This window comes from Globicephala melas, chromosome 11, assembly GCF_963455315.2.
Source record: "Globicephala melas chromosome 11, mGloMel1.2, whole genome shotgun sequence".
Lineage (NCBI taxonomy): Eukaryota > Metazoa > Chordata > Mammalia > Artiodactyla > Delphinidae > Globicephala > Globicephala melas.
Window position 1 is genome coordinate 65,115,174 of NC_083324.2, and position 24,533 is coordinate 65,139,706.

The 24,533-nt window shown below is 38.1% G+C and overlaps 1 protein-coding gene across 3 annotated transcripts in view; it reads right to left on the reverse strand.

The window, feature by feature from the left end:
- Positions 1-24,533, reverse strand: part of SRPK1 (SRSF protein kinase 1) — an 81,355-nt gene that overhangs the window by 3,590 nt on the left and 53,232 nt on the right. For 2 of the 3 annotated variants that reach the window (XM_030870939.2, XM_030870936.1), the window contains 9 exons: positions 21,717-21,823; positions 20,574-20,739; positions 19,203-19,228; positions 18,562-18,775; positions 17,753-18,172; positions 16,900-17,000; positions 9,620-9,727; positions 5,034-5,103; positions 392-484 (listed from right to left, as the gene is read on the reverse strand). In XM_030870939.2, coding sequence (XP_030726799.1) covers positions 392-484; positions 5,034-5,103; positions 9,620-9,727; positions 16,900-17,000; positions 17,753-18,172; positions 18,562-18,775; positions 19,203-19,228; positions 20,574-20,739; positions 21,717-21,823 — 1,305 coding nt within the window. Of the gene's footprint in view, positions 1-391; positions 485-792; positions 886-5,033; positions 5,104-9,619; positions 9,728-16,899; positions 17,001-17,752; positions 18,173-18,561; positions 18,776-19,202; positions 19,229-20,573; positions 20,740-21,716; positions 21,824-24,533 lie in introns of all 3 variants that reach the window. The other variant, XM_060308534.1, reaches the window with a different exon arrangement.

Below are 24,533 nucleotides of genomic sequence, written 5' to 3' on the forward strand. Positions count from 1 at the left end.
ATCACGGACTACAAGGTGAGATGTAGTCCTGCCCTTAAAAAGCTGAAACTACTTGCCCTTTGATAGAACTGCCTCAGCAAAATCTGCCCATTTTTCAGAAGTCCTGTAGTAGGAGTAATCAACCATGTGCCAGCTACTATACACATAGTAACGAATTTAATATGAAGTAATCTCCATTTATAAAGCAGCAAACTGAGGTTGTGTCAAAGGCCACATAAGCAGTGGAGCAGCTGGGCAGTCTAGCTCCAGGGTCTGCTAAGTCACAGCTCAGCATTCAAGGTAGGACCATCCTTCTGTATGTGTTGGGAACACGTACCCAAGCTGTACTTACCTCTTCATTGTTAAACACTTTTGTCCCCTTAATGTCTGGGAACAAACACATTTATTTTACCTTTTTTGGTGAAAAATTCCTTGGAATATTTTCCTGCCACAATGAGCTTGCGAGGCACCTTCCCCAGAAGTTCTATGATCAATGCAATGTGATCTGTATGTTTCAAACATTTCAAGAGGGGGAAAAAAGATATACATAACAGGGGTAACAAATGCAGTTCTAGATATTGGCAGAAAGAGTAGCATGCACACCTCTTTATAAAGCATTTCAGCTTGCTTTCTGTCCTAAATGGGAAGAAGAGGACTCTATCCATCTAATGGAGAATCCAGAAAACCATTAAAAATCAGGTACCCACTCCAGTGGGACTTGAGTGATAAGTAAAAACAATCTTGGTGTGAATGCTCTGCTTCCTGAAGTTGCATCCCTGGGGCCTAGATGAAAACTCATGTTAACAATACTACCTCTGCGATTGAAGAAGTCCTGTGAATATTTCCCACTGAGGGCAAACCGTCTTGGAATTCTGCCTATCAGCTCTATAATGTGCGCAATGTGGTCTAAAATAGAAGGGTAAGAAGAACAGGATCAAGGATAAGCTGTAAAAGAGGTTTTTCTATGAATAGCTTTTTCAAGAACTAGCTGTTTAAAAGTAAGTACAAATAAAACCGAGGATACTCAAGGGAAGCCTGGGAAGGCCAAGAATTATTTCGGGTGGTTTGTCACTTGATAGTAGTTGGCAAGTCCCATTCTGGAGTTTGGAGGCTTATCTATAATATTTTATTTCTATTTTGTCTATATCTAGGTCCAGGTGGGTTTTTCAGCTAAGCTACAAGAGTGTAGCAATATGCTTTAGACATTCTAGGACAGACATTTATTTATAATAGTGCTCTGGGCTTCACAGAGTAATAATATCACTTTAAGAATGTTCATGACAAAGCACTCACATATGATCGAGTTTTCACAATTACCCTGTAAAACAGGCCAAAATTTAATACCCCGTTTTAAAGGTGAAAAGTGGAACCTCTGGGAGAACGGCATACTTGAAGCCACAAGGCCAATAAGAGCTAGAACTCAAATGAAAACCCCTATCGTATCATGTCTAGTCCAGATGTTTTTTCGTTTTGTCTGTTTTTTAATTTAAAAAATCACATTATTAAAGAAAAAATGAGCACAAACATTTAAAGTATAGCTACTTGACTATCTTTGGCCACTAAAATGTTTACATCATGTAGTGTCTTGTAACTGTCACAGCAGGCATATGGACTGTGAGCACTGCCAGGGAGGTGGGCAGTCTGCCACCAGCAGACGAGCTTGGGACCAGCCAGCATCCACACCTACAGACAGGTCTATTACCTTTTTCTGCAGGTGACAAAAAGTAAAAATATGAAGAGGCTTTAAAAAGTGATGGCTCCTAGCCACAAAACAGCTTTAAAAATGACTTTAATCCTGTAGTTACAGAATCCAGGTCAAAAGCAATCACTTAAAACTTCCAATAATGTATCTTAGGGTAAAATCATATGCTAGAGACATACACTTATCTGGGAATTTGTGAAGGTTTCAGGTCACATCTATTTCTCATGTAAAGGACTCAGTGGTGTCATTTTAGAAGAACTTTATGAATTCATTATAACTTTTGGGCAGTTTTTACTGAATTTATGGTTTGGTAACAAGTATTTGGCTGCCAAAAAATTTCTGCCAATTTTAGGCAGGATCTGCAAGTAAATATCTTTGTATAAATTAATTATAAATGAGACTATAATTTGTCTTCCTGTAAACTTCCAAGTAAAGTATTGGTTCTTTTAATATTTTTCCTACCAAGGAATTATTTTTCCCTTAAAATTGTTATATTACTTTAAATTCCAGCAACCTATCTCTGGCTTATCAATTAATCATAGGATTAATATATCTGACAGGCAAAATTATCAACTATTATTCCAAGATTTAGGGTTGTGGAATGTCCCTAATAACAGAGGACATGCTACTTAGGCCCCAGTCTTACCAGGACTTGTAACACTATGCATATACTAGCCAGGGGATAGGGTTTGCTTTTTCCTGCTCCTATGGGCCAAACAGTAGTAATCTGAGGTTTTATCTAAGGGCTGGAATAGGAGGGAATAAATTAGGATATAAATATCTAGGGTAACTGGTTCTCCCTTTTCCCTTACTTGAGTCTTTTCATATACATTTCAATTTTCAGGTTTGGTAGCATAAGATCCTGTACAATGTAATTCTAGCCACTATATGAGTCTGTACCACACACTATTTATAGGGAATCCAGGGAAATAAAGAGAAAAAAGTTAATTACCCTTGCAAACAGATTTGATAGGGCATTTCTAAAACGATGTTAAGTCTACAGCCCCAAACTTATAACCCAGAAAAAAGCAAGCAGATAACAGGGAAAAATCAAGTGTGTACACAGGTAGTAATTACAGTAAAAGGGGCTTATATACAGAAAACATGTCCAAGCTGTACCCACTAAAACAGGCATATGGCTATGGTGATTAGTTAGCAGAGCATTTTTCAAACGGTACTTATTAGGAATATCAGCAGGCCTTACTAACATTGCCTTTTGACAACCCAGGGGACCAGTTTGAGAAATAGCACTGTTGGTTCCATAAAGCAGAACCTGATTTCCCCAAGAATCAAGGAAAGCACAGAAAGTAAAAGATATATTTTCTGCATCGGGAGGGTACACTGGTAGTGCTCTCTCAAAGTAATCCCCATTAATCCTGAAAACAAAAGCGCCAAAACTGTATAATAAAGAAGGTAAAACATTCCTTTAATAAAGTTTTCTTATTCACATTATTATTTCATCTAGTTACTTGAATGCCACTATGATTTTTAAAAAAATCATCACACATTTAGTTGTCTGCTTTCACAGCCTCTCAGAACACCTGACACCTTGGGCTTTTCCCACTGGTATTGCAAAATATAAACCAATAATATTTTGTTTTAAAATGGAATCCAAATGTTAGTATCATTTAAAAAGAAAAATACAAGTTTAATTTTCAGAAAGGAGCAAAAAGAATGCTGAATGTTGTACAATTTATATAGACAAATAGGATATATTCTCTGCATTCAAGTAGTGTGTATCTGATAAAATCGACTTCCAAATAAAGTTGCAAGCATAACTGGGCAACAAGTTGATGAACAGGCAGATCCAAACTGGGTAAAGAATGAATCACTGATTTACACAGGAAGGAAAATGACTAGATGTTTTATAAGAAACCTGGCAAATATTGGTTTGGCTAAAAGGTTCCTTCGGGTTATGACGTAAGATGGCTCTAGTAGCACTTACGTGTCTTTAACTTCATTCAAAACAATTTTGTTAGATTGTATGTGACAGCTTGTCTTATCAGTGTGTGTTTTAAAAAAAGACTTATCAAAATTGGTGAATTTTTGTGAAAAAAGCAACATTTTCGGCATATTATGCTTTATTATTTCAAGAAAGGTTAAAAACACAACTGAAACGCAAAAAAAGATTTGTGCAGTGTATGCAGAAGGTACTGTGACTGACAAATGTGTCAAAAGTGGTTTGCAAAGTTTCATGTTGGAGATTTCTCGCTGGATAATGCTCCACGGTCGGGTAGACCAGTTGAAGTTGATAACGATCAATCGAAACACTGAGAACAATCAATGTTATACCACGCAGGAGACAGGTGACATACTCAAAATATCCAAACCAAGCGCTGAAAATCATTTGCACCAGCTAGGTTATGTTAATCGCTTTGATGTTTGGGTTCCACGTAAGTTAAGTGAAAAAAACCTTCTTGACCGTATTTCTGCATGCGATTTTTCTACTTAAATGTAATGAAAATGTTCCATTTTTAAAACAAATCGTGACGGGCGATGAAAAGTGGATACTGTACAATAATGTGGAACAGAAGAGATCGTGGGGCAAGTGAAATGAACCACCACCAATCACACCAAAGGCTGGTCTTCATCCAAAGACGGTAATGTTGTGTACATGGTGGGATTGGAAGGGTGTCCTCTATTATGAGCTCCTTCCAGAAAACGAAACGATTAATTTCAACAAGTACTGCTCCCAATTAGACCAACTGAAAGCAGCACTTGATGAAAAATGTCCAGAATTAGTCAACAGAAAATGTATAATCTTCCATCAAGATAACGCAAGACCACATGTTTCTCTGATGACCAGGCAAAAAATGTTACAGCTTGGCTGGGAAGTTCTGATTCAACTGCCGTATTCACCAGACATTGCACCTTCAGATTTCCATTTATTTCAATCTTTACAAAATTCTCCTAATGGAAAAAATTTCAATCCCCTGGAAGACACCTGGAACAGTTCTTTACTCAAAAAGATAAAAGTTTTGGGAAAATGGAATTATGAAGTTGCCTGAAAAATGGCAGAAGGTAGTGGAACAAAAGGGTGAGTACGTTGTTCAATAAAGTTCTTGGTGAAAATGAGTCTTTTATTTTTACTTAAAAACTCAAGGCACTTTTTGGCCAACCCAATACAAGTTTTAGTTTAACCAACTGTGGCCTTTTCTCTAATTCTTATATAGAATTCTTTAATATCTATTATAAAATATCTAGGATACCTAATACTTAACATAAAATATCTTATATTTCTATCTTTTCTGGGACTTATATATACTTAGCACACTAAGAAGACTAAGGCTCTTCAGTACTAGCAAATTACATTAGCCACCGTGCACAGACATCCTTGGTTGAGGGGACTTACCTTCATCTCGAGTGTACTCTTCCCCTGAATGAGGTTCAAATAAATAGTCGCCTGTGGCCAGTTCAAAGGCCTAAGAAAAAGAGGAAAGCTTATGAAAGCATAAAAAAGAAAGACGTTTGGGAAATTTACTGCTATTTGGCTCAATTTTAAGTAATTTTTTCTTCTTGGAAAACCTGCAAATGATTATTTAAAAATTCTCTAAGATTATTCCTAAAAAGCTTTCCTTTCACACCTGTACCTTAATAAAATGGAGCAGGAAAACTGCAAAAACTCAGTTAATATCAATATGTGGATTATTCCAAGCCCTGTACACCCCAATCCTTCAATCAGTAATTCAGCTCTCTTAAGTTTCTCTTTTTGCTCAGAGAGGGGCATATCTAAGGTGATTCTAAGTTATTAAATTATTAATGAGATAAACATGAATAACTTATAACTTCACATGGCTAGAAATTAACATTCTGTATCTAAAATCAAAACCAAAAAAATTCAGACATTTTTCTACCTATGACTCTTCAGTGTTTGCTAAAGAGTACATTTTTAAAGTTTTGCTTTGGAAAAGCACTGTCCCAGATAGAGTCCCCAATTCCTAGGTCTACAGAAAAAGATTAAGTATAAATGGAGTCAGGAGCTACTCATATTGACCAGCAGGTTAGCATCCACCAACCAGGAAAAGGCACAAGTCCCCTATAACAAGAAAACGTCTTGTAAACAGTGTTTGAGAGGGACCGAAAAAGTGATTTCCTCAGGAATAAGTGTCAACCAGTACAGAAGGACAGCGTGTGAGTGATGGGGTTGTATTAATTTTTCACTGACTAAAATTAAACCAAGTAATTTAACAGCAGTTTTAAAAAGGACCTTATTGATATAAAAAGTATAGTTATAAGTAAACTGCTAGCCATGGGTCAGTTTTGGTTGACTCAATGGTACTAACCAGCCCAGACAATCTCAAGAACTGTGGAGTGGATTTAGTTGGGGCACATTCTCAATTCAGACCCATGTCTATCTAGGTCTTGGTGGTTTGCCAGTGTTACGACAGAATAGTCTTTCTCAAAAAATGTATAACTTGGGCTGTACCACTACCCAGAGCAAGGCCACAAAAGCAGAAGTTTCAGGATTGTCTCTAAAATGTCAGAGATGCTGTGGCTTCTTGCTAGGCATAGCTTGTTTTACATGCTAGCAGTTTGTTATGAAACTGAACTACACTGATAGAACAGATACCTGTTTCACCCTCTAATTATCCTGAGGTTTACGGTCTCAAAGCAGAACAGAAACAATTTGTGATTCTTATTCATCAAAGTCTGTCAGTCTCTTCTGAAACCAGTACTTTAATTTTTCCATCTCATAGTAGGGGATTCAGTGAAGATATTAAAGCTAAAAAAAAAAAGTAGATAGTTTTCTAAAAGTTTAAAATATTCTAAAATTTTCCACCTAGATACTTACAACTCGTTACCTAAAGTTCTCTAAAAGAACTTTATTTTTGGAACATAAGGTAGTTGCTAGTAGTTACAATTTTATAAATAAGATAACAGTAAAAAAACCAAACCAAACCGAAAGATCACAACATCAGAAATGAAAACTAGTAGAAACTCTAGATTACAAAACACCTAGTTAAACATCTTTCCTTTACAGATGAGAAAACTGACCAGAACAGAAAGGCCAAGTCCATCCTAGAATCCACGGCTCCTGGTGCCCACTCCTGTGCTTGTCTCACACTGACCACAGGGCCTATTTTACGTCAGTCAGGGTCATGCTAACAGACAGAGGCAAAATCAGGGAAGGTATGATAAATCCAGTGTGCTGGTACATCCAGATAATGGAATATTATTCAGTGACAAAAAGGAATGAGCTATCAAGTCATAAAAAGACATGGAGGAACCATAAATGGTATTACAAAGTGAAAAAAAGCTAAACTGAATTACACTGTATGATTCTAACTATGACATTCTGGAAAAGGCAAAACTATAGAGACAATAAAAACATCAGTGGTGGCCAGGGGTTGGCAGGGGGTGCAGATGGATGAAGAGACAGAGCACAGAGGATTCTTAGGGCAGTGAAACTATGCTGTATGATACTATGGTAGTAGATACATGTCATTACAAACTTGTCAAAATCCATAGAACGTTTGGAGAATTTTAAAACATCTATTCTTTATTAATTCTTAATGCTCTTCACAGAGCATTCCCTTCTTATAACTTTCCTTCTAACTTTGTAGTCTCAATCACTGAAGTGGCAGGCAATCTCTCAACTTGCCTTTTTACCTCAGAAAGGGTCCCAATCTTTCCATCAATTAATTGTACTAGATGAAGGATGATCCATCTCTCCAGGCACTTCTGATATTCCAAGATTTATTTTTATTCTCTGAGTATGGTGAAATTTAAAGCACGTTTTCTACATCTATTAGCAAAATGAGAGAAATTTGGGGGAACAAATGGGCCTCAAGTTTTCATGATATTGTCTCAAGTCAGGTAAGTGCTTTCCCTCCTTTGGTCAAAAAAATTCCTGCACATGAGCTGGTCCAAAGAGGGGCCAAGGTTAATCCACCCCCCTTTCATCTTTTTTGCCTTTTTGCCTTCTTAAGCCTGACACTGTACATACTATGTTACATAGCAAGCAGGACCTACTGCCCTCAATTAACCCACTACTAAGAACCACATCATAATAAATCAGATGCCACCTACAAACTAGCTGTATTTTGTATGGCGGCATCTCTATCAATTATTTCCTCTACCAACTCAATCCAAATCAGATTCCTCAACACAAAGCTTTAAAGTATGGCAAGAAAGAAGATTTTCTTCCAATGTTCTTTCATCTTGTGCACACAATACCAAATCATCTTCAATTTAGACAGCCCTCCCCCTTAAAAGACCACAGACATGCCATAACAAAATAATTTAGAAGGTCATGCCATATTAACAACATGGTTTAAACTTTATTATCTTTGGAAGACAAAGGTTTTCAGGAATGTGGGCGTCAAAGAAATTTATGACACAAAACAGGTTGGGGCTTCTAGTCTGTCCTTTCTCTTTTAAGTTTTCCCCAAAGTTGATTATAAATACTAAATGTTAATTGAAATGACAGTTTAATATGTTTCTGATTTAGTTCACTCATTTGATGGTCCACAAACATTTATTAAGTATTATTGTATACTAAAGAATTTGTTTGATCTTGTTCCTGTTTCCCGGGAGGAAGCCTCTCAACTCTTGGGCTTTCCAAGTGATAAACGCGCCTTTTGTTATTCATGGTGGGCCCCTTCGGACCACACTTAAGTTTATACTGATGAGGTGACTCATAGTGGGCCCCTAGACACAGTTTCAAGAGGGGGGTTGGATATGCCGCCAAGTTGGACAAGACCAACTGTGCAATTAGAGGGTTGAGGTTTTGGGCTGAGTGTTGTCAAAACTGACCTCCCAACCTCTCAGGAAAGGAAGGGGGCTGGAGACTGAGTTCAACCACATGACCAATGATTCAATAAATCATGCCCAAGTAACGAAATCTCAGTAAAAACTTTGGGCACCTAAAGCTTGGGTGAACTTCCCTGGTTGGTGATACACACTGACGTACCAGGAAACTGATGTGTCCTAAGAACACAGAAGCTTAACCTTTGGTCCACTCTCAGACCTCACTGTATGCATGTCTTCATTTGGCTGGTCCTGATTTGTAACCTTTATATCAAAACTGAAATGTTTTAGAACTTCCCTGAGTTGTGTGAGTCATTCTAGCAAACTACTGAATCTGAAAGGACAATGGAAACTCCCAATTTGTAGCCAGATGGTCAGGAGGTGCAGGTGGCCTGTGGACCCCAGAGCTTGCAGCTGGTGTCTGAAGTGAGGGTAGTCTTGTGGAAAACTATGCCTTTAATCTGTGAAGTCTGTGATAACTCCAGGAAGTTAGCATTAGCAGTGCATTGCACCCCCTCAAAATGTCCCAGGCCCTGCACCAGACACTTAGCTATACATTATAGACATGGTTCCTGCCAGTACTTAAAATGAGTGGAAGAGAAAAAAGTAAATCCACAATTACAAATTGAAGAGTACACTCCACTTCAGGAAACAATATAATATGTTCCAACATGAGGCTATCTGTGGGAAGTCATTTAATATCAACTAAGTCTGACTACTTGAGTAGTTGCCTGACAAGGTCAAAGCAGCAACTTATGAATCCATGGATGACTGAGCTTCATATCCTGTGAGGTGCAAAGACGGCTGAGTGACTGCTAAACTGTACAGAATGAAGCAGTTTCCAGGGTTTTCCCTAATCTGAAAATAGATCAGAGCTGAGGGCAAGGGTAAGAGTAACTTCTCCTCATCAAAAGCAGCACCGTGTCTGAGCAGTTGTTTTTAGCCGCCCCGCAACCCCAATCTGTAGTAGGAAACATTTGGTTCCTTCACCTAACAGGAATTTGGCAGGAACCGAACGGAATGTCAGATGTTTGTAACTAAGCTTTTAAATTCAGACCTCTCCAGACACAGGATTCAGAGTGCCAGTGATGAGTCAGAAAAAAAATCCTTTTCTGTTTGTTAATCCACTGGTCTACTGAAATTAGCAAATTACCACGTAACAAGTTAAGTCAATGGGAAAAACATTACCATGCACGCTGTGCTCCAAATATCAGCAGGGGTATTATAGCCAGATCCTATCAGAACTTCCAAGGAGCGATACTGCCTTGTCTGAATATCTTCAGTGAAATGTTTGTGCTGAGTAAATGAAGAAAGAAACAGTATTTAAAAATTCCTTTATTCTAAAAAGTAACAAGTCATGACTGCTTAATGATGGAGATTAAAATAAGTTCACCGAAGCTTTCCCCAAACCAAAGTTCCCATGTGGCTAATTTCTTAAGTATCATTTAGACGTTATTAGCTCCAAACAGCACTTTTCTTTATATGCTGTCTACTCCAAATTATTTCTCTAAACATGAGTCTGAACTTAATATAGATACACAGGTTAGGGAATAACAATCGCTTTTTAAGAAATGGAAAACTATTACCCCAAACAAAAATTAAGTTGTTCATTTGTCTAAAATTAATAACTTGTATTTCAACAAATAAATGATACAAATTTAGGTTCAGTTCAAACTCTTCTTGCTGTATGCTCATTATAGGAAAATAAAAGATGTAAGTTTCAAGTTTTAAGAACCTTATAAACACCACCTATAAAGACTTCTTGCTCTCATTCTCTTTTGCCTCCCTTACTCCTCCAAAAATATCAAATACGAATCTTGGGGAAACAGAGACCATGTTAAGCACCATGGGGATGCAATCAGCAAAACGTTTCTTTAACACATGTATGGGAAAGAAAGGGAAAACCTCTATATAAAAGCAACTTAAGAGACACAGTACCCAGTCTGGCATTCATGGATTTTATTTGGATCTTGTTCTAAACCAACAAAATTAGAGGAATGTTTATGAGATAACTGGCAAAACTGACTGAATATTTGATATTAGTTAACTGTCAACCTTTTTAGGTGTTAACAATGGTGTCATGGTTACCTAAAAGAATCATTTTTTAGAAAGCCATATTTACAAATGAAAATAAGATGCCTGGGATATACTTCAAAATGATCTCGAGTGGGTGTCAGGGTGGGGATATAGGTGAAAAACAGGCAGTGAGTTGATAATTGCTGGGTGACACTAGTATAACAGCAGGGGAGATCATTCCACTCTTTACTTTTGTATAGGTTTGAAATTTTCCGTAATAAAAAATAATACAGAAAAAAGAAGCTTCAAATGAGTCATACACAGGAAACAAAATTCAGAAAATATTAAAACATGTAGTGTGAAAGATGATTTTCTAATCCTATTAAAATTTTAAAAAACAAACAAACAAAAAAACAAGGAACAGCATTTGTGAACAGGAGAAATTAGGCAGAGAAACCTTCAGGTAGAAAAACCAGCATTGACCAGAGCTCCACAGGGTACTGGACTAAGTTTGCAAAAGAGCAAAAAGTACTTCAGGTGGCGGGAACATCATAAATAAAGGCACAGAAAGACATTTGCTAAAGCCAAACATAGCTAACTGCTAGGTTGAAGAGTTTCAATTTCATTTGGCAGACAAGAGAACACCACTGCACGTTAGTAAACAGGACAGTGTACTGTAAGAAGACTGATAGGACCTCTGAGAACACCATTCCAGTAATCTTCTGGTTTGTGGCCAGATCTAGGCTTAGTAATGAACATCTGAACAATGGCTGTGGAAATAGGGAAGGAAGAGTTAAAACCAAGGACATTCACAGAAAGAATGAGCACAATTTAAAAATTCAATTCAAGTGGGAGACAAGGAGGAAGAGTCAAAAAGAACTCTGGTAGAGGCTGTCGACAAAAACACAGATGGAGAGACTTAGAGAGGGAAGTGGTTTTACAGGAAAACAATGGGTTCAGATACTGAGTTTGAAATGGAAATGTACTGCAGGTGATACAGTTAGAAAAATGAACATGCTGTTCAAGGGAGTTGTCTTTACTCATCATGCCTCACTACTGCCTTACAAATACACTGTAAATGAGGTCAAGAATCAGCAAAAGTAAAGAAGGTGGATTGGAAACATACACATCCACTCACTCCTGAAACTCCACTTTTGTAGCGAATCCAGCGTTAATTTTTTTTTTTTTTTTTTTGCGGTATGCGGACCTCTCACTGTTGTGGCCTCTCCCGTTGCAGAGCACAGGCTCCGGACGCGCAGGCTCAGCGGCCATGGCTCACGGGCCCAGCCGCTCCACGGCATGTGGGATCTTCCCGGACCAGGGCACGAACCCGTGTCCCCTGCATCGGCAGGCAAACTCTCAACCACTGCGCCACCAGGGAAGCCCCAGCGTTATTTTTTTCTTTTTCTTTCTTTTTTTTTTGCAGTACGCGGGCCTCTCACCGCTGTGGCCTCTCCCACCGCGGAGCACAGGCTCCGGACACACAGGCCCAGCGGCCACGGCCCACGGTCCCAGCCGCTCCGTGGCACGCGGGATCCTCCCAGACCGGGGCACGAACCCGTGTCCCCTGCATCGGCAGACGGACTCCCAACCACTGCGCCACCAGGGAAGCCCCCCAGCGTTAATTTTTAAAGCATAAACTGACAAAGAGAAGACAAAGGAGTCAAAGCAATACTATTTAGAAGCTGGAAAGCAGAGAGATCACTGGCAAGTGTCTTAATGGATCCAGGAAAGCTGAATAATAAGCCACTGGTGAAAGCGGAGAAGCAGTGTGAGGTATTCCACAGTAGTCCTCCCAAGGCTCAGGATTCGGTGGTATCAGGTATCTCTGGAAGTAGCGGGGAGGGTACTCCAGAAATCTGCTTTAGAATATCTTTTAAAGAAAGAGAGCTCCAGAACACAGGGCATGATGCAGTATAACAGCCTTTCCCTGGCCTGACAGACACTTAGAGGGCTTCTCCGGAGTGGGTAAGACAGTTTCTGGAGGATGCTCGGCATGGTTGAGGGGAGAGTACTATCCTGAAAACAGGGAAATTAAGTGACTACATGTAAATTGCATGTTGAACCCCAGTTTTCTTGCTTAACTCAGTTTCCAAAACACTAGCAGCCAGGCATTCACTCCCCAGGTAAGAGATCTGAGGAAGACTGTAAATTTTCTGCAGGAAGTATGACCAATCCAAGACCCTGACATCTGAGGATGAAATGAAATAGCTCAGACAAATCATTTTATAGTGAATGACAGTCAACAAGAACCACCCAGGCACAAAGCTTCCAAACAGCTTTCTGGCACTCCATTCATATGGTCAGTTTTTTGTTTAATGATCCTGAACAAAGAAGGCAAGAGACACTATGTAAAGAAGTAGAGGACTTCCCTGGTGGCGCAGTGGTTAAGTATCCACTTGCCGATGCAGGCGACATGGGTTCAATCCCTGGTCTGGGAATATCCCACATGCCGTGGAGCAACTAAGCCTGTGCGCCACAACTACCGAGCCTGTGCTCTAGAGCCCGTGAGCCACAACTACTGAGCCTACGTGCCTCAACTACTGAAGCCCACACGCCTAGAGCCTGTGCTCTGCAACAAGAGAAGCCACCGCACCACAACAAAGAGTAGCCCCTGTTCACCGCAACTAGACAAAGTCTGCATGCAGCAACGAAGACCCAATTCAGACAAAAAAAAAAAATCAGACACTTGTGAATTACAGGTTGATAAAATGAATATTTAAAAAAAAAAAGAAGAAAATGTCAAAAATGAAAAAATAATCAATATCCTCTCAGAGATAATCAGGGAACCAAAGAACTCTTGGAAAGTAAGGATATAATAGGAGAAATAAGAAAAAATAAGGCTTAAAAGAACAAGCTGAGAAATCTCCCAGAAAATAAGCAGAAAGAAAAATCTAGAAAATAGGAGAGAAAGAAAATGAGAGAACCTGCATAAATCTAACATTTGAATAATGAGATGTCAGAGCTAGAGAATTAAAAAAGAGAAAAAAAATCAAGAAAGAATCAAAACCAAAGAACCAGAGTTTCAATACTGAAAGTGCACACTGGGTCCCTTAGCTAATCGATGAAAACAGACCTCATGAGGCACATCGCTGTGAAATGATCCTGCAGACTTTCACAGGGGAAAAGGCTTCATACAAAGGTCCAAGAATCAGAATGACTTTGGTCTTTTAGCAGCAATAAGACAGGAAACTAGAAAACAATGGAGCAATGACAAACATTCTGAGGGAAAATGATTTTCAACCTAGAATTTTACATGCAGCCAACTGAGTGTAAAAACAGAATAAAGACATTATTAGACATACAAGCATGCCCACTCCCTCAATCACACACACCCTTTCTGAGGAAGCTACTAGAAGTTGTATATACTTCAAACAAACAAACAAAATAGGGAGGGTAGGAGATGCAAGAGGGAGGAGATATGGGGATATATGTATAGGTATAGCTGATTCACTTTGATATAAAGCAGAAACTAATACACCATTGTAAAGCAATTATATTCCAATAAAGATATTAAAACAAGCAAACAAACAACAAACAAACAAAAACCATGATGGAGTAAACCAAGAAAGAAGATCAGAGAGACAGGAAACGGGATATAAAAATAATCTCCAGGACATTTATGAAAGGAAATCCCAAGTGTCAGTGATGCAGCAAGCTACCGGGCAACCCAAGAGATGAACACAAATTAGCAGAGCACAGGTTCCAGGATAGAGCTCTTTAGGAAGAAAAAGTTGAAACAATACCCAAGGTATCCATGTGTATTAAAGTGTAATCATAGCACTGGATCAAAGTGTGGGGTGGAATTAAGTGATAAGTAATACAAAGACAACTAAGCAAATGAAACACAGTGTTAGGCAGAAAGGGAAAAGGAATCATACCACAATATATGCTTAGTTCAGCTGAAGACAGCGTTAGAGTCCTAATAATGTAAACATGGAGTCATTTAGCCAAGTCATATTAAATTGACAAGATAGGGGATGGTCGTAGTGGTAGATAAGTCCTACTTTCGAAAAGGCAGAAATACCTAAAACTGAAAAAAAGAATTGGAAGCAATATACCCCATTTATTTATTAGCAATGCGAAGGTAAATACCCTCACGTGGGGAGTGACAAATTGGCAAAGGGAGGGGGGACAGACTTTTGAATCAACATCTATGTAAGTGTCCCTAAACTATATATGCATGTGCATAACTGATGAGCAAAAGTATAATATTTGAAAAAATCAAACTCTTTGAAAATCATGTAAAATTCCATTACCAAATACCACATGCTGCTGTGCTTAAGAGACCAACAAGATGTGAGATTAGACCAAGATCCAGCAGGACAAGGCACCCATGTCCAGTTCACCACTGTCCTAGTGCCCAGGTCAGAATATGTACCAATATATTTGCTGAATGAATAAATGGATGAGAAGAATGTAAAGTCATTTTAGCACAGAGACCCATTAAAAAATGTATATAATAGTTGAAGAGAGAGAGATTAATTCTGTTGTAGTAAAAATGACAGGAAAGACTGCACCCAAATAAAGCAGAGTATGCCAAATGCATACGCAGGCATGAAGGAAGGTGTTCCAAACACAAAGGCAAAGGAGGTTGAAACATGATGTGAGCAGAAAACTGACAAACGTTTGAAGTTTATACCATGTGATATTTGTTACAGAGGCAATATTTTCCTCTGTAATTGTTTTACTTGAATATTTAATGAGCACCTCCTATATATCAGGCACTGATCTAAGTACCATAGATACAGCAGTGAATGAAAAAAATCTCTGCTGTGATGGGACATACATTATAGCGAGAGGGATATTAAACAAACAAATATCTAGTATCAGATTGGGTTAAGTGTTGTGGAGAAAAAAGAATTGAGGGAGGAGAGGAAGAAAAAGAAAATGGGTGTAAAGAGTGGTGGTTTGCTAATTACTGTATGTTAGGTGTTCAGGGGAAGATCTCCCTGGGTAAGATGACATCTCAATAGGAACTTGAAGAAAATGAAGGAGTGAATTATACACATTATCTTGGGAAGAGAATTCCAGGCAGAAGAAATAATAAGTGTTTTTTGCTTGGTGGTGTGTGGGCCATGGTAGGGACTTTGGCACTCATTCTGAAGGAAGCCACCACAAGGTTTTAAGAATATCTGACGTGACTTGCATTTAAAAGGATCACTCTGAGAGCTATGTTGAGAACAGTCAGTAAGAGGGAAGGACAACAGAAGAGAGAAGTGAGGAGGCTAATGTAACTCACCCAGGTGAAAATATATGGTGGCCTGGACTGTCTGGTGGCGTGGTGAAATAATTCTAATTCCTTGAAAAGCTTTTCTACATTTCTATCCGTCAGTGCTAAGCACTGACTTCAGTTTTTCCACAAAGTTATCACAATATTCTAGAATCGATATTGAAAGTGAGATCCTTCTAGGTTATGAACCACTAGATATAGGATGTCATGTGGAATAGGGAATTTGAAGTACAAAAGTAAACCTAAGACCTATTAAAGTGGATTTTGCCTCAAACTGTCTCCAATATCCCTGTTTACAAAGCATACAGCTCTTTGAATAGTATCATTTATGTGCAAATCATTCTATTGTAGATTTTTTAAAGATATTCATTAAAAATAACACAAAAGGGCTTCCCTGGTGGTGCAGTGGTTGAGAGTCTGCCTGCCGATGCAGGGGACACGGGTTCGTGCCCCGGTCCGGGAGGATCCCACATGCTGCGGAGCGGCTGGGCCCGTGAGCCATGGCCGCTGAGCCTGCACGTCCGGAGCCTGTGCTTCACAACGGGAGAGGCCACAACAGTGAGAGGCCCGCGTACCGCAAAACAAACAAACAAACAAAAAAACCACAAAAAGCATTCTTAACTAGGTAAACAACAGTACTAATATGACACTATATGTCAAAAACCTCCTTTAAAAAAAGTACCCAACTTCTGACTTAGTAATTTCATGTCTAGTACATCCTAAGGTCAACTTCAAAAGACTCATGAGCAAAGATGTTCATCACAAAGAACTGTCAAGAGTATGTAAAGGTTATAGTATACTGGCAAATATCACATAACCAACTGAATTTGATGTAAATTTCTGGTTGACAAAAGTGTTCGAAATATATTAAATGAATTAAAAGGTTACAATTAATAAGTTAGATGCTGATTTTAAAAATAGGGGAAAGTATGAACGTGGGTATTGAGAGTATGAAAGTCAATGAGGATATAGATAAAACAAAACCGGCCAGGAGTTGACATTACTGAATCTGGGTGACAGGTACCTGGAATAGGGGCAGGATCATACCATTCTCTCTACTCGTGTAAATGGTTAAAAGAAAAAGTAAAAAAAAGTTCACTAAAATGTTAACTGGCAATTTGGGTATAGAACTGCAGATGTTTTCTTCTTTTAGCACAACTAAGTCCAACTTCTCATCTATCCCCAGTCACTTCAAAAGACTGAGACAAGTTTCACTTACCACCCAACAGGCATTTCCAAGATCAGCAATCTTCACTTGGAGCTTTTCTGCATTTTTTGGCTCAAGGGGATTAACAAGAAAATTTCCAGCAGTGGATTTTCCTATAGACAACAGGTATCATCAATAAGACTGTTCAATGAACACAGAAATAACCAAAGGTTAATGAAACTCTACGAAGTAATTCACCCAGGTCCCCAACTGGCAACCTACAATAAATTTTCTAAAATAAACCAAGTAAAGCAACACCCTGACTTCCCAGAATTAAAACCTCTGCCTTCACAGCAACAAGTAAAATGCTGTATACTCACTGTTTAACCAATAAAAATCAAACTGAGCTACACATTACACACTGAAGGTGACTTGGACACCTGCTGAAAAGCTGTATTTATAACAACAATGGTACTTTTAGTTTAGAAATTCATGAAAAATTTTTTTCTATGTGGTGAATTTAAAAAAATTGTATAGCTGATTTACAACATATTAGTTTCAGGTATAAAACACAGCAACTCAGAATTTTTATAGATTATAATCCATTTAAAGTCACCAAAAAGTAATGCTATATTTCCCTGTGCTGTACAATATATCCCTGTAGCCTATCTATTTTATTATATATGGTAGCTTGTTCCTCTCAATCCCCTACTCCCACCCCTCCTCCTTTCCCTTCCTCCCTCTCCACACTGGTAATCACCTATCATTCTCTATATCTGTGAGTCTGTTTCTGTTTTGCTGAATTCATCTGTTTTATTTTTTAGGTTCCACAGATAAGTGATAACATACATTATTTGTCTTTGTCTGTCTGACTTATTAGAAATTCATGAACATGTTATGCAGGGAAGGAGTCCTAGGGAAGTACCTTTGTTGTCTAGTGGTCCATTATGTTCTTGCTCTTGCTCATCTTCACAGGGTATCTCTGCTCGAATGCTTTCTTGAAGTTGGCTAATGTCCTGTGCACTGAATGACCGGTCTACATTTGATGAAGACTGGCACATCATGGTATCTGACACCTCAGAGGTTACAGGTGTACAGGAGTCTGTTTCTTGAGATGTGCTGCTGTCTCCATTTTGGGAACTTAGAAAACTAGGTTCCTGCTTCAAATTTTGGACATCACAGCCATTAGCATTATGTAGATCCTCTTTAAGCCTCAATGTTTCTTTATTATTGTTCTCAGTATAATTAACGACTTCAATTACTCCATTGCAATTTATTTCTGCTGCACCACCCTCTACACCATGTTCCGTAAGTGTTTGATCCTGGTGAATGGTACTTGACTCTTCTAAGGAACAAAGACAAAAAGGATGTACGTGTATGCATATGCGTGAAAGAACAAAAAAAAAAATCTCTCCACAAGATTAAAACGTTTTCTAGAACTTATACAGGGTGACATAAAAACATGACTGCACATCTAAAATCTATTTATGAAAGGACAAAGATCTTCTTATTCTTACCCAATTGCTAAATGAGGTCTACGTTGCATATCCTGAGAAAAGTTAGAAATTACATTTGAATATTACCTACCTAACATTTATGACAAATTCTGTATTCTTACTGTATAACGACATCCCCAGAGATGTTGTATATGCATGAAACCACTATATTATAAAACAATGATAAATTAATGTTAAAGTTTGCTATAAAGTAATTTTTGTGATGCTCTATTTATACCAAGTTTTTCTTGGGTCATTTTATTAGGTGGGTTCTCTTTCAAGGGTCTTTCAACAGGACTCTCTGATTCTTCTTGCTTGTTTGGTCTTTTTTGTCCAGGGCCCGACTCTTTCTCCATTTCCTCAATTTCCTGCATTCGCTTCTCTAGTAATTCTGCCTGGCGCTTCTGCTTCTTCTTCAATTTCTTCTTCTTATTCTTTGACATTTTGTCAGCCTGGGCAGAGATTACAAACAGATAAAGCCTTCAGGTGGCTAATCCATTATCCCCAGTTGGAGATAACTGTTAATTTTAATTACTTCCTAGTTAAATTCCACTCTTGTCCTAACATAGCACTTAAGCTTTTCATTAATTTAAAAAATGCAGATACTCTCAAGAAACCAAATTAAAACAAAATTAACAACAAATCTTGGTCCTCTGAACAGTCTGTGGGGCTGGTCCACTCTCATGCTCAAATTTATGGAAACCTCACCAGTACAAACTTGCTGAAGATGCACAGGAATTTATTGGAGAAAATTATAGAAGTGCAGGAATATATTTTTTTTCTGGTTTCCAAACTCTAAATAAACTGTGATCCATAACAGAAGAATCCCTGCCCATTGCCCATAGATCAGAATTAAATATAGGAACACCTTATACTTACTGGTTTAGGCTGGGGTGCAGTACTGACTGAAAAGAAAAGAAAACCAAGTAAGAATCCTTGCATTCAGCAGGCAATATAAACTAAGACACCCTACCAGAATGAAAAGTCTTTCTTGTACAGTTTATATTGTAGAGAGAACTACTGTTTTTAAGCAATTTTGGTAGAAGCAACATTATTTTTTTAAAAAGAACAAACAATGCATACAAAAGTCAACAAACTTAAAATAAATTTTAATAAATTCTTCTCCAGATAGCATCAATATATGCAAAGAACCAAGTCCTCCTTTCTGATTTACATCATTAATGCTGCTAAAAACTCATTCCCATGTACTGCTTAAAACAGAAAAGGATAGGCAACAACCCTCTCATCCCCACCCAGGACTAATTCTTCCCTGTGACACTTGTCAGTTTTAAAAGGAGAGTGGCATCAAAAGCTACAGTAATTTATTACATAGCATGTTATGGATATTAGTTTAGCTTAGGTGGGAGGTAGAATCTTCAGTCTTCCTTAAAAAAAAAAAAAAATTTTTTTTTTAAATTGTGGTAAGAAACTTGTAATATACAATTTCCCTCTTAACCATCCTTAAGCATACAGTTCAGTAGTGTTAATTTCACACAGTGTAACATTTCTAGAACTTTTTCATTGTGCAAAAATGAAACTATGCCCATTGAACAACTGCCCCTTGCCCCCTTTGTAGGTCTTCTTTTTCAAAGGAAGTCTCTGGATAATTGATATTTCAACTTGAGGATCAAGAGAGTTCCTCAAATATAATTAAACTACTAAAATTAAAATCTGTACCACAAATGGAAAAAAATCATCATAATCATAGTAGCCACCATTTATTTAACGCATAATACTGTGTGGCATACTACTAACTGCTTTAACATGAAATTTAATCCGAGTAACTCCTGCATGAGAAAAAAGAAGTCAAGTCATGTGCCCAAGGTCATTAAATGAATGAAGCAAGGAGTCAAAATAGGTATGTCCACTCCAGTGCTTAAACCCAAGCTCTTACTAGCAATGTTATCTTGCCCCTGCACAGGGATCACTGATTCACATAGGTGAGCATGTATGAACATCAAAAAAGACCATCAAATCACAAGAGAAAACATTTTAACAACAACATGAATCAGCTTTTACAATACACAACATATCTGGACCTAAAAGGCACAGTCTTCTTCTCCTATGGGAATAATACTGAGTATAAAAAGTCCTTTGAAGGCTGGAACTACTTCTTATGTAAGTACTTATTGTATCTTACTGTTAAATGAATTAGTGGTGCTTTACTTTTACTTAACTGTCAGGTAATAGAATAAAAACAAGAACTTCTCTTAACTTCTAATGAAAGTGAAGTCCCCAAAGAAAATATACCTGCAGATCCAGAAGGTGGAGGAGCTCCAGATCGCTGCCATTCTGTTGCTTCTGCAGCCAGCCTCCGGATGTACTGTTCATTCACTGACAACAAGATGTTTTCTGGTTTAATGTCAGTGTGGATGATACGGCACTTGGTGTGTAAATAATCCAGACCCTGTAACACCTGAATGGGAATAGAGCAGTAGACTTGCAAACACAAAATACAAGTCTTTCTGGAGAAGGAAAAAATCACAATGCAACATTTTGAAAAAATAAAAATGATATGGTAGTTTTCTACAAAGAAAGCATTTTTTTTAAAGCACAACAAACTTCCCCAGAAAGATTAATTGTAAACTATGAACAAAGGCAAGAGTTTATTTACAATAAAAAGTTCTTCCAAGTTTTACAAAGCTAATTCTATTTGGAGATATTTATTGATACATTACAGAGACGAAGAATAAACAGTTGACATTGTCCTTTAACTACTGAAATGTAGGTCATGAAAGAGATTTAGGTATCTTTAAATTCAAATTTCCTTGTTGATGAAGAACTGAGGTCTCTTGCTTTCCAGTTTGGAGCTCTGTCCAACAAAACACATTATCTAAACAAACTGTTTGCCCTCTGAAGTATTACCACTTTCCTGATGACAAACTTCTTCACTATATATTGAAAGCTGTTTAGAATATGAGAAAATGCTCATGAATAATGTTATATAAAGAGACGGTAATAATCTGACAATTTTCTATTAATATATAATCAATTTTTGCAACCAGAACTTCTAGATAAGGGCTCCAAATTTCTAAAATCAGGCATTACACTCAGCTCCCCATCTAGTAATTATTACAGAAGATGAACCTGGGGGAAAATGATTACACTAAAACATTTAAAAACAGAATAAACACAATAAATAGGGGCTGAATAAATAATTTCAGCAATTAAAAAAACCTAGCTTTAAAAATAAAAATTCTATTGGAAATAGGAAACTCCTGACACTTTAAGAATCTAAAAAAATTACCACATACAAACTATTATGTATAAAATAAATAAGCTACAAGGATATACTGCACAACACAAGGAATATAAGCCAATATTTTATAATAACTATAAATGGAGTATAACCTTAAAAAAAACCCACCACATAGAAAATATTAAGATACATACTTGCTGAATAATTTTTTTGACACAAGGCAAAGGAAGCCCTTGATAATTGGACTTGATGATCCACTTGAGCAGATGATGCCCCAAAACTTCAAACACCATGCAGATATCTAGGAGTTTGTTAAGGAGGAAAAGGGTGACAGAAGAGAAGAAAGGGGGCAAGACAAGCTGTGTTCCACCTCAATGAAATTATTATTGTATTCTTTCAGTATAAAGAATTATAGAGCTTGACTAAAAAAGAAAATGTAGCTGTCAATATTCTGACATTCTAAAGGTTAATTAATGCTTTAGTCACAGAAAATACCCAAAATATGGAAAACTCTGGGGTGCTGGTTTATTAATAAAACTATGCACATTAAAACACTCAGTGATAAAAATAAAAGTGAAACATATACATAAAGTTAGTGAAAGCACTAGGCTTACGGTGTTGATTAGTCTCTTCCCTGATGTCGAAACTAACGTCCAGGGTAACAACGCCTACTCTCATAGTATCAAAGCAAGGAAAAATAAATTTGGCTTTAGCGAAAGAAGACAATGTACCAAAACGAGATAAAAAATGTAAATGTCAACATTTAAAAAAAATAGGAAACTGACTTGCTTTATGCTCTTTACTTTACAACACTAATCTTGATTCTACTGCCACCATGTGTTCTCTTATGTATGAACACCCTAATCACGCCTCATAACAGGAATACTCTTTGGGCATGGTAGTGCCAGGGCTAGTGCACTGCAGGGATTTTAGTCTGAAGATGTTGGTATTTTCGACCTCTAGAAGCTTCTACATAAATTGGAAAGTCAAGACATACATATGTAATAATGATCTAGTGCTCAGACTTTTGTTTTTTTGTTTTTGTTTTTGTTTTGCGGTACGCAGGCCTCTCACTGCTGTGGCCTCTCCTGTTGCGGAGCACAGGTTCCAGACGCGCAGGCTCAGCGGCCATGGCTCACGGGCCCAGCCGCTCTGCGGCATGTGGGATCTTCACGGACCGGGGCATGAACCCCTGTCCCCTGCATCGGCAGGCGGACTCTCAACCACTGCGCCACCAGGGAAGCCCCAGACTTTTGTTTTCAATAAGATTCTCCGCTAAAGGAAAACCTGTACTCCTTAAAGAAATGGCCAAATCCAGGGAAAACCTGGAATACCTTGCTGTGCCAACAGTAAGGGAACACATCAGGAGGAAACAGCAACCAGCTTGAAGAAGCCACTGGCTGGTTAAGAATCCGCCTGCCAATGCAGGGGACATGGGTTCGAGCCCTGGTCCGGAAAGATCCCACATGCCACAGAGCATCTGGGCCCGTGCACCACAACTACTAAGCCTGTGCTCCTAGAGCCCGTGCTCCACAACAAGAGAAGCCACCGCACCTCAATGAAGAGTAGCCCCCGCTTGCCACAACTAGAGAAAGCCTGTGCACAGCAACGAAGACCCAACGCAACCAATAAATAAATAAAATAAATCTATTTTTTAAAAAAAGAAGCCACTGGCCAAAGTTGACATTTTAAAGAGTGAAGTTATGAATTAGCTTACAAATTAAAAACGGAATGAATCCAAATGGGATACTAAAGTAAGTGTGTGTTCGGGGGAGGAAAATGTCTTCTTCAGAGAAAAAGTCAACTAATAAATATATAAAGTATGACAGAAATAAAAAATTACCATTTTATCATCATTATAGTAATAACTGAACTGATTCAGATAAGAACCAATGAATACTAAAACTACTAAGTGAAGATTGCTAGGGGAAAAAGAATTCTCACAGTGTCACACTATCACCCCATAGGTTGCTTATTAATTATAAAAGGAAAAAGATACTTTTAAACAGGGAAATCGAGCAGACACTGCCTTAACCATGTAATCAAACATATCATCACCAATGATAAGCACAAATTCACATTATGTGCCCTCTGATGTGATACACTGAGAAAAATAAAACATCATCCATGTAGTATACTTGACAAAAATGATTAATGAACTCAATCATGAGGAAATAATCAGACAAATCCAAATTAAGGAACAATACAACTGGCCTGGATTCTCTGGCCGGTGCGGGGTGGGGGTGGGTGGGGGGTGAGTGAATGCCATGAAAGGAACCGTTCTTAATTAAAGAAGATTAAAAACGGGACATGACTACCTCAGAAAATACAAATCAAAATTACAGGATGATACTATTTCAAACTCAACAGAATAACTAAAATAAAAAGACTAACATGACCAAATGCAGATGAGCATATGGAGCAATTAGAACTCCCATATTATGCTAACAGAAGTATAAAATGGTACAACTACTTTGGAAAACTGGTTGGTAATTTCTTAGAGTTAAACATACATCTAGGAACTTCTGCTGCAGTCAAGATGGAGTAACAGGGACTGGCTTAACCCTCTTGCTTTAAGCGACAACAACAAAATCAGACAAAATACATAAAACAACAGATTTAAAGACCCTGGACAAAGAAGATCTCCCTGAGAGATCACCGTCTTCTTACTGTCTTGACACTCTCCAAGCAAACCCCTTGAGTTAAACAGACGGAGCTGAGAGTCCTGGGAGATCAAGGCAGCAGCTATGGTTCACAGAACAATACTAGCGAGGAGAGAGCTGCAGAGAAAGAGTACCCTGGAGATCTAAAAAGGGATCCCCCTCAAGTATTCAGTAGAGTAGTAATCAGCATAGGTATATGAGGAAACTACTAGAGGGGAAAAAAATCAACTGAAAGGATTAGAGGGAATAGTGCCCAGCATTCTCACAGAGCTCCAACAGTATCTGCTCTCATCAAAAGGGCTAGAAAAATTCAGTTATAGTCATAGGCCAGAAATAAATCCACACATA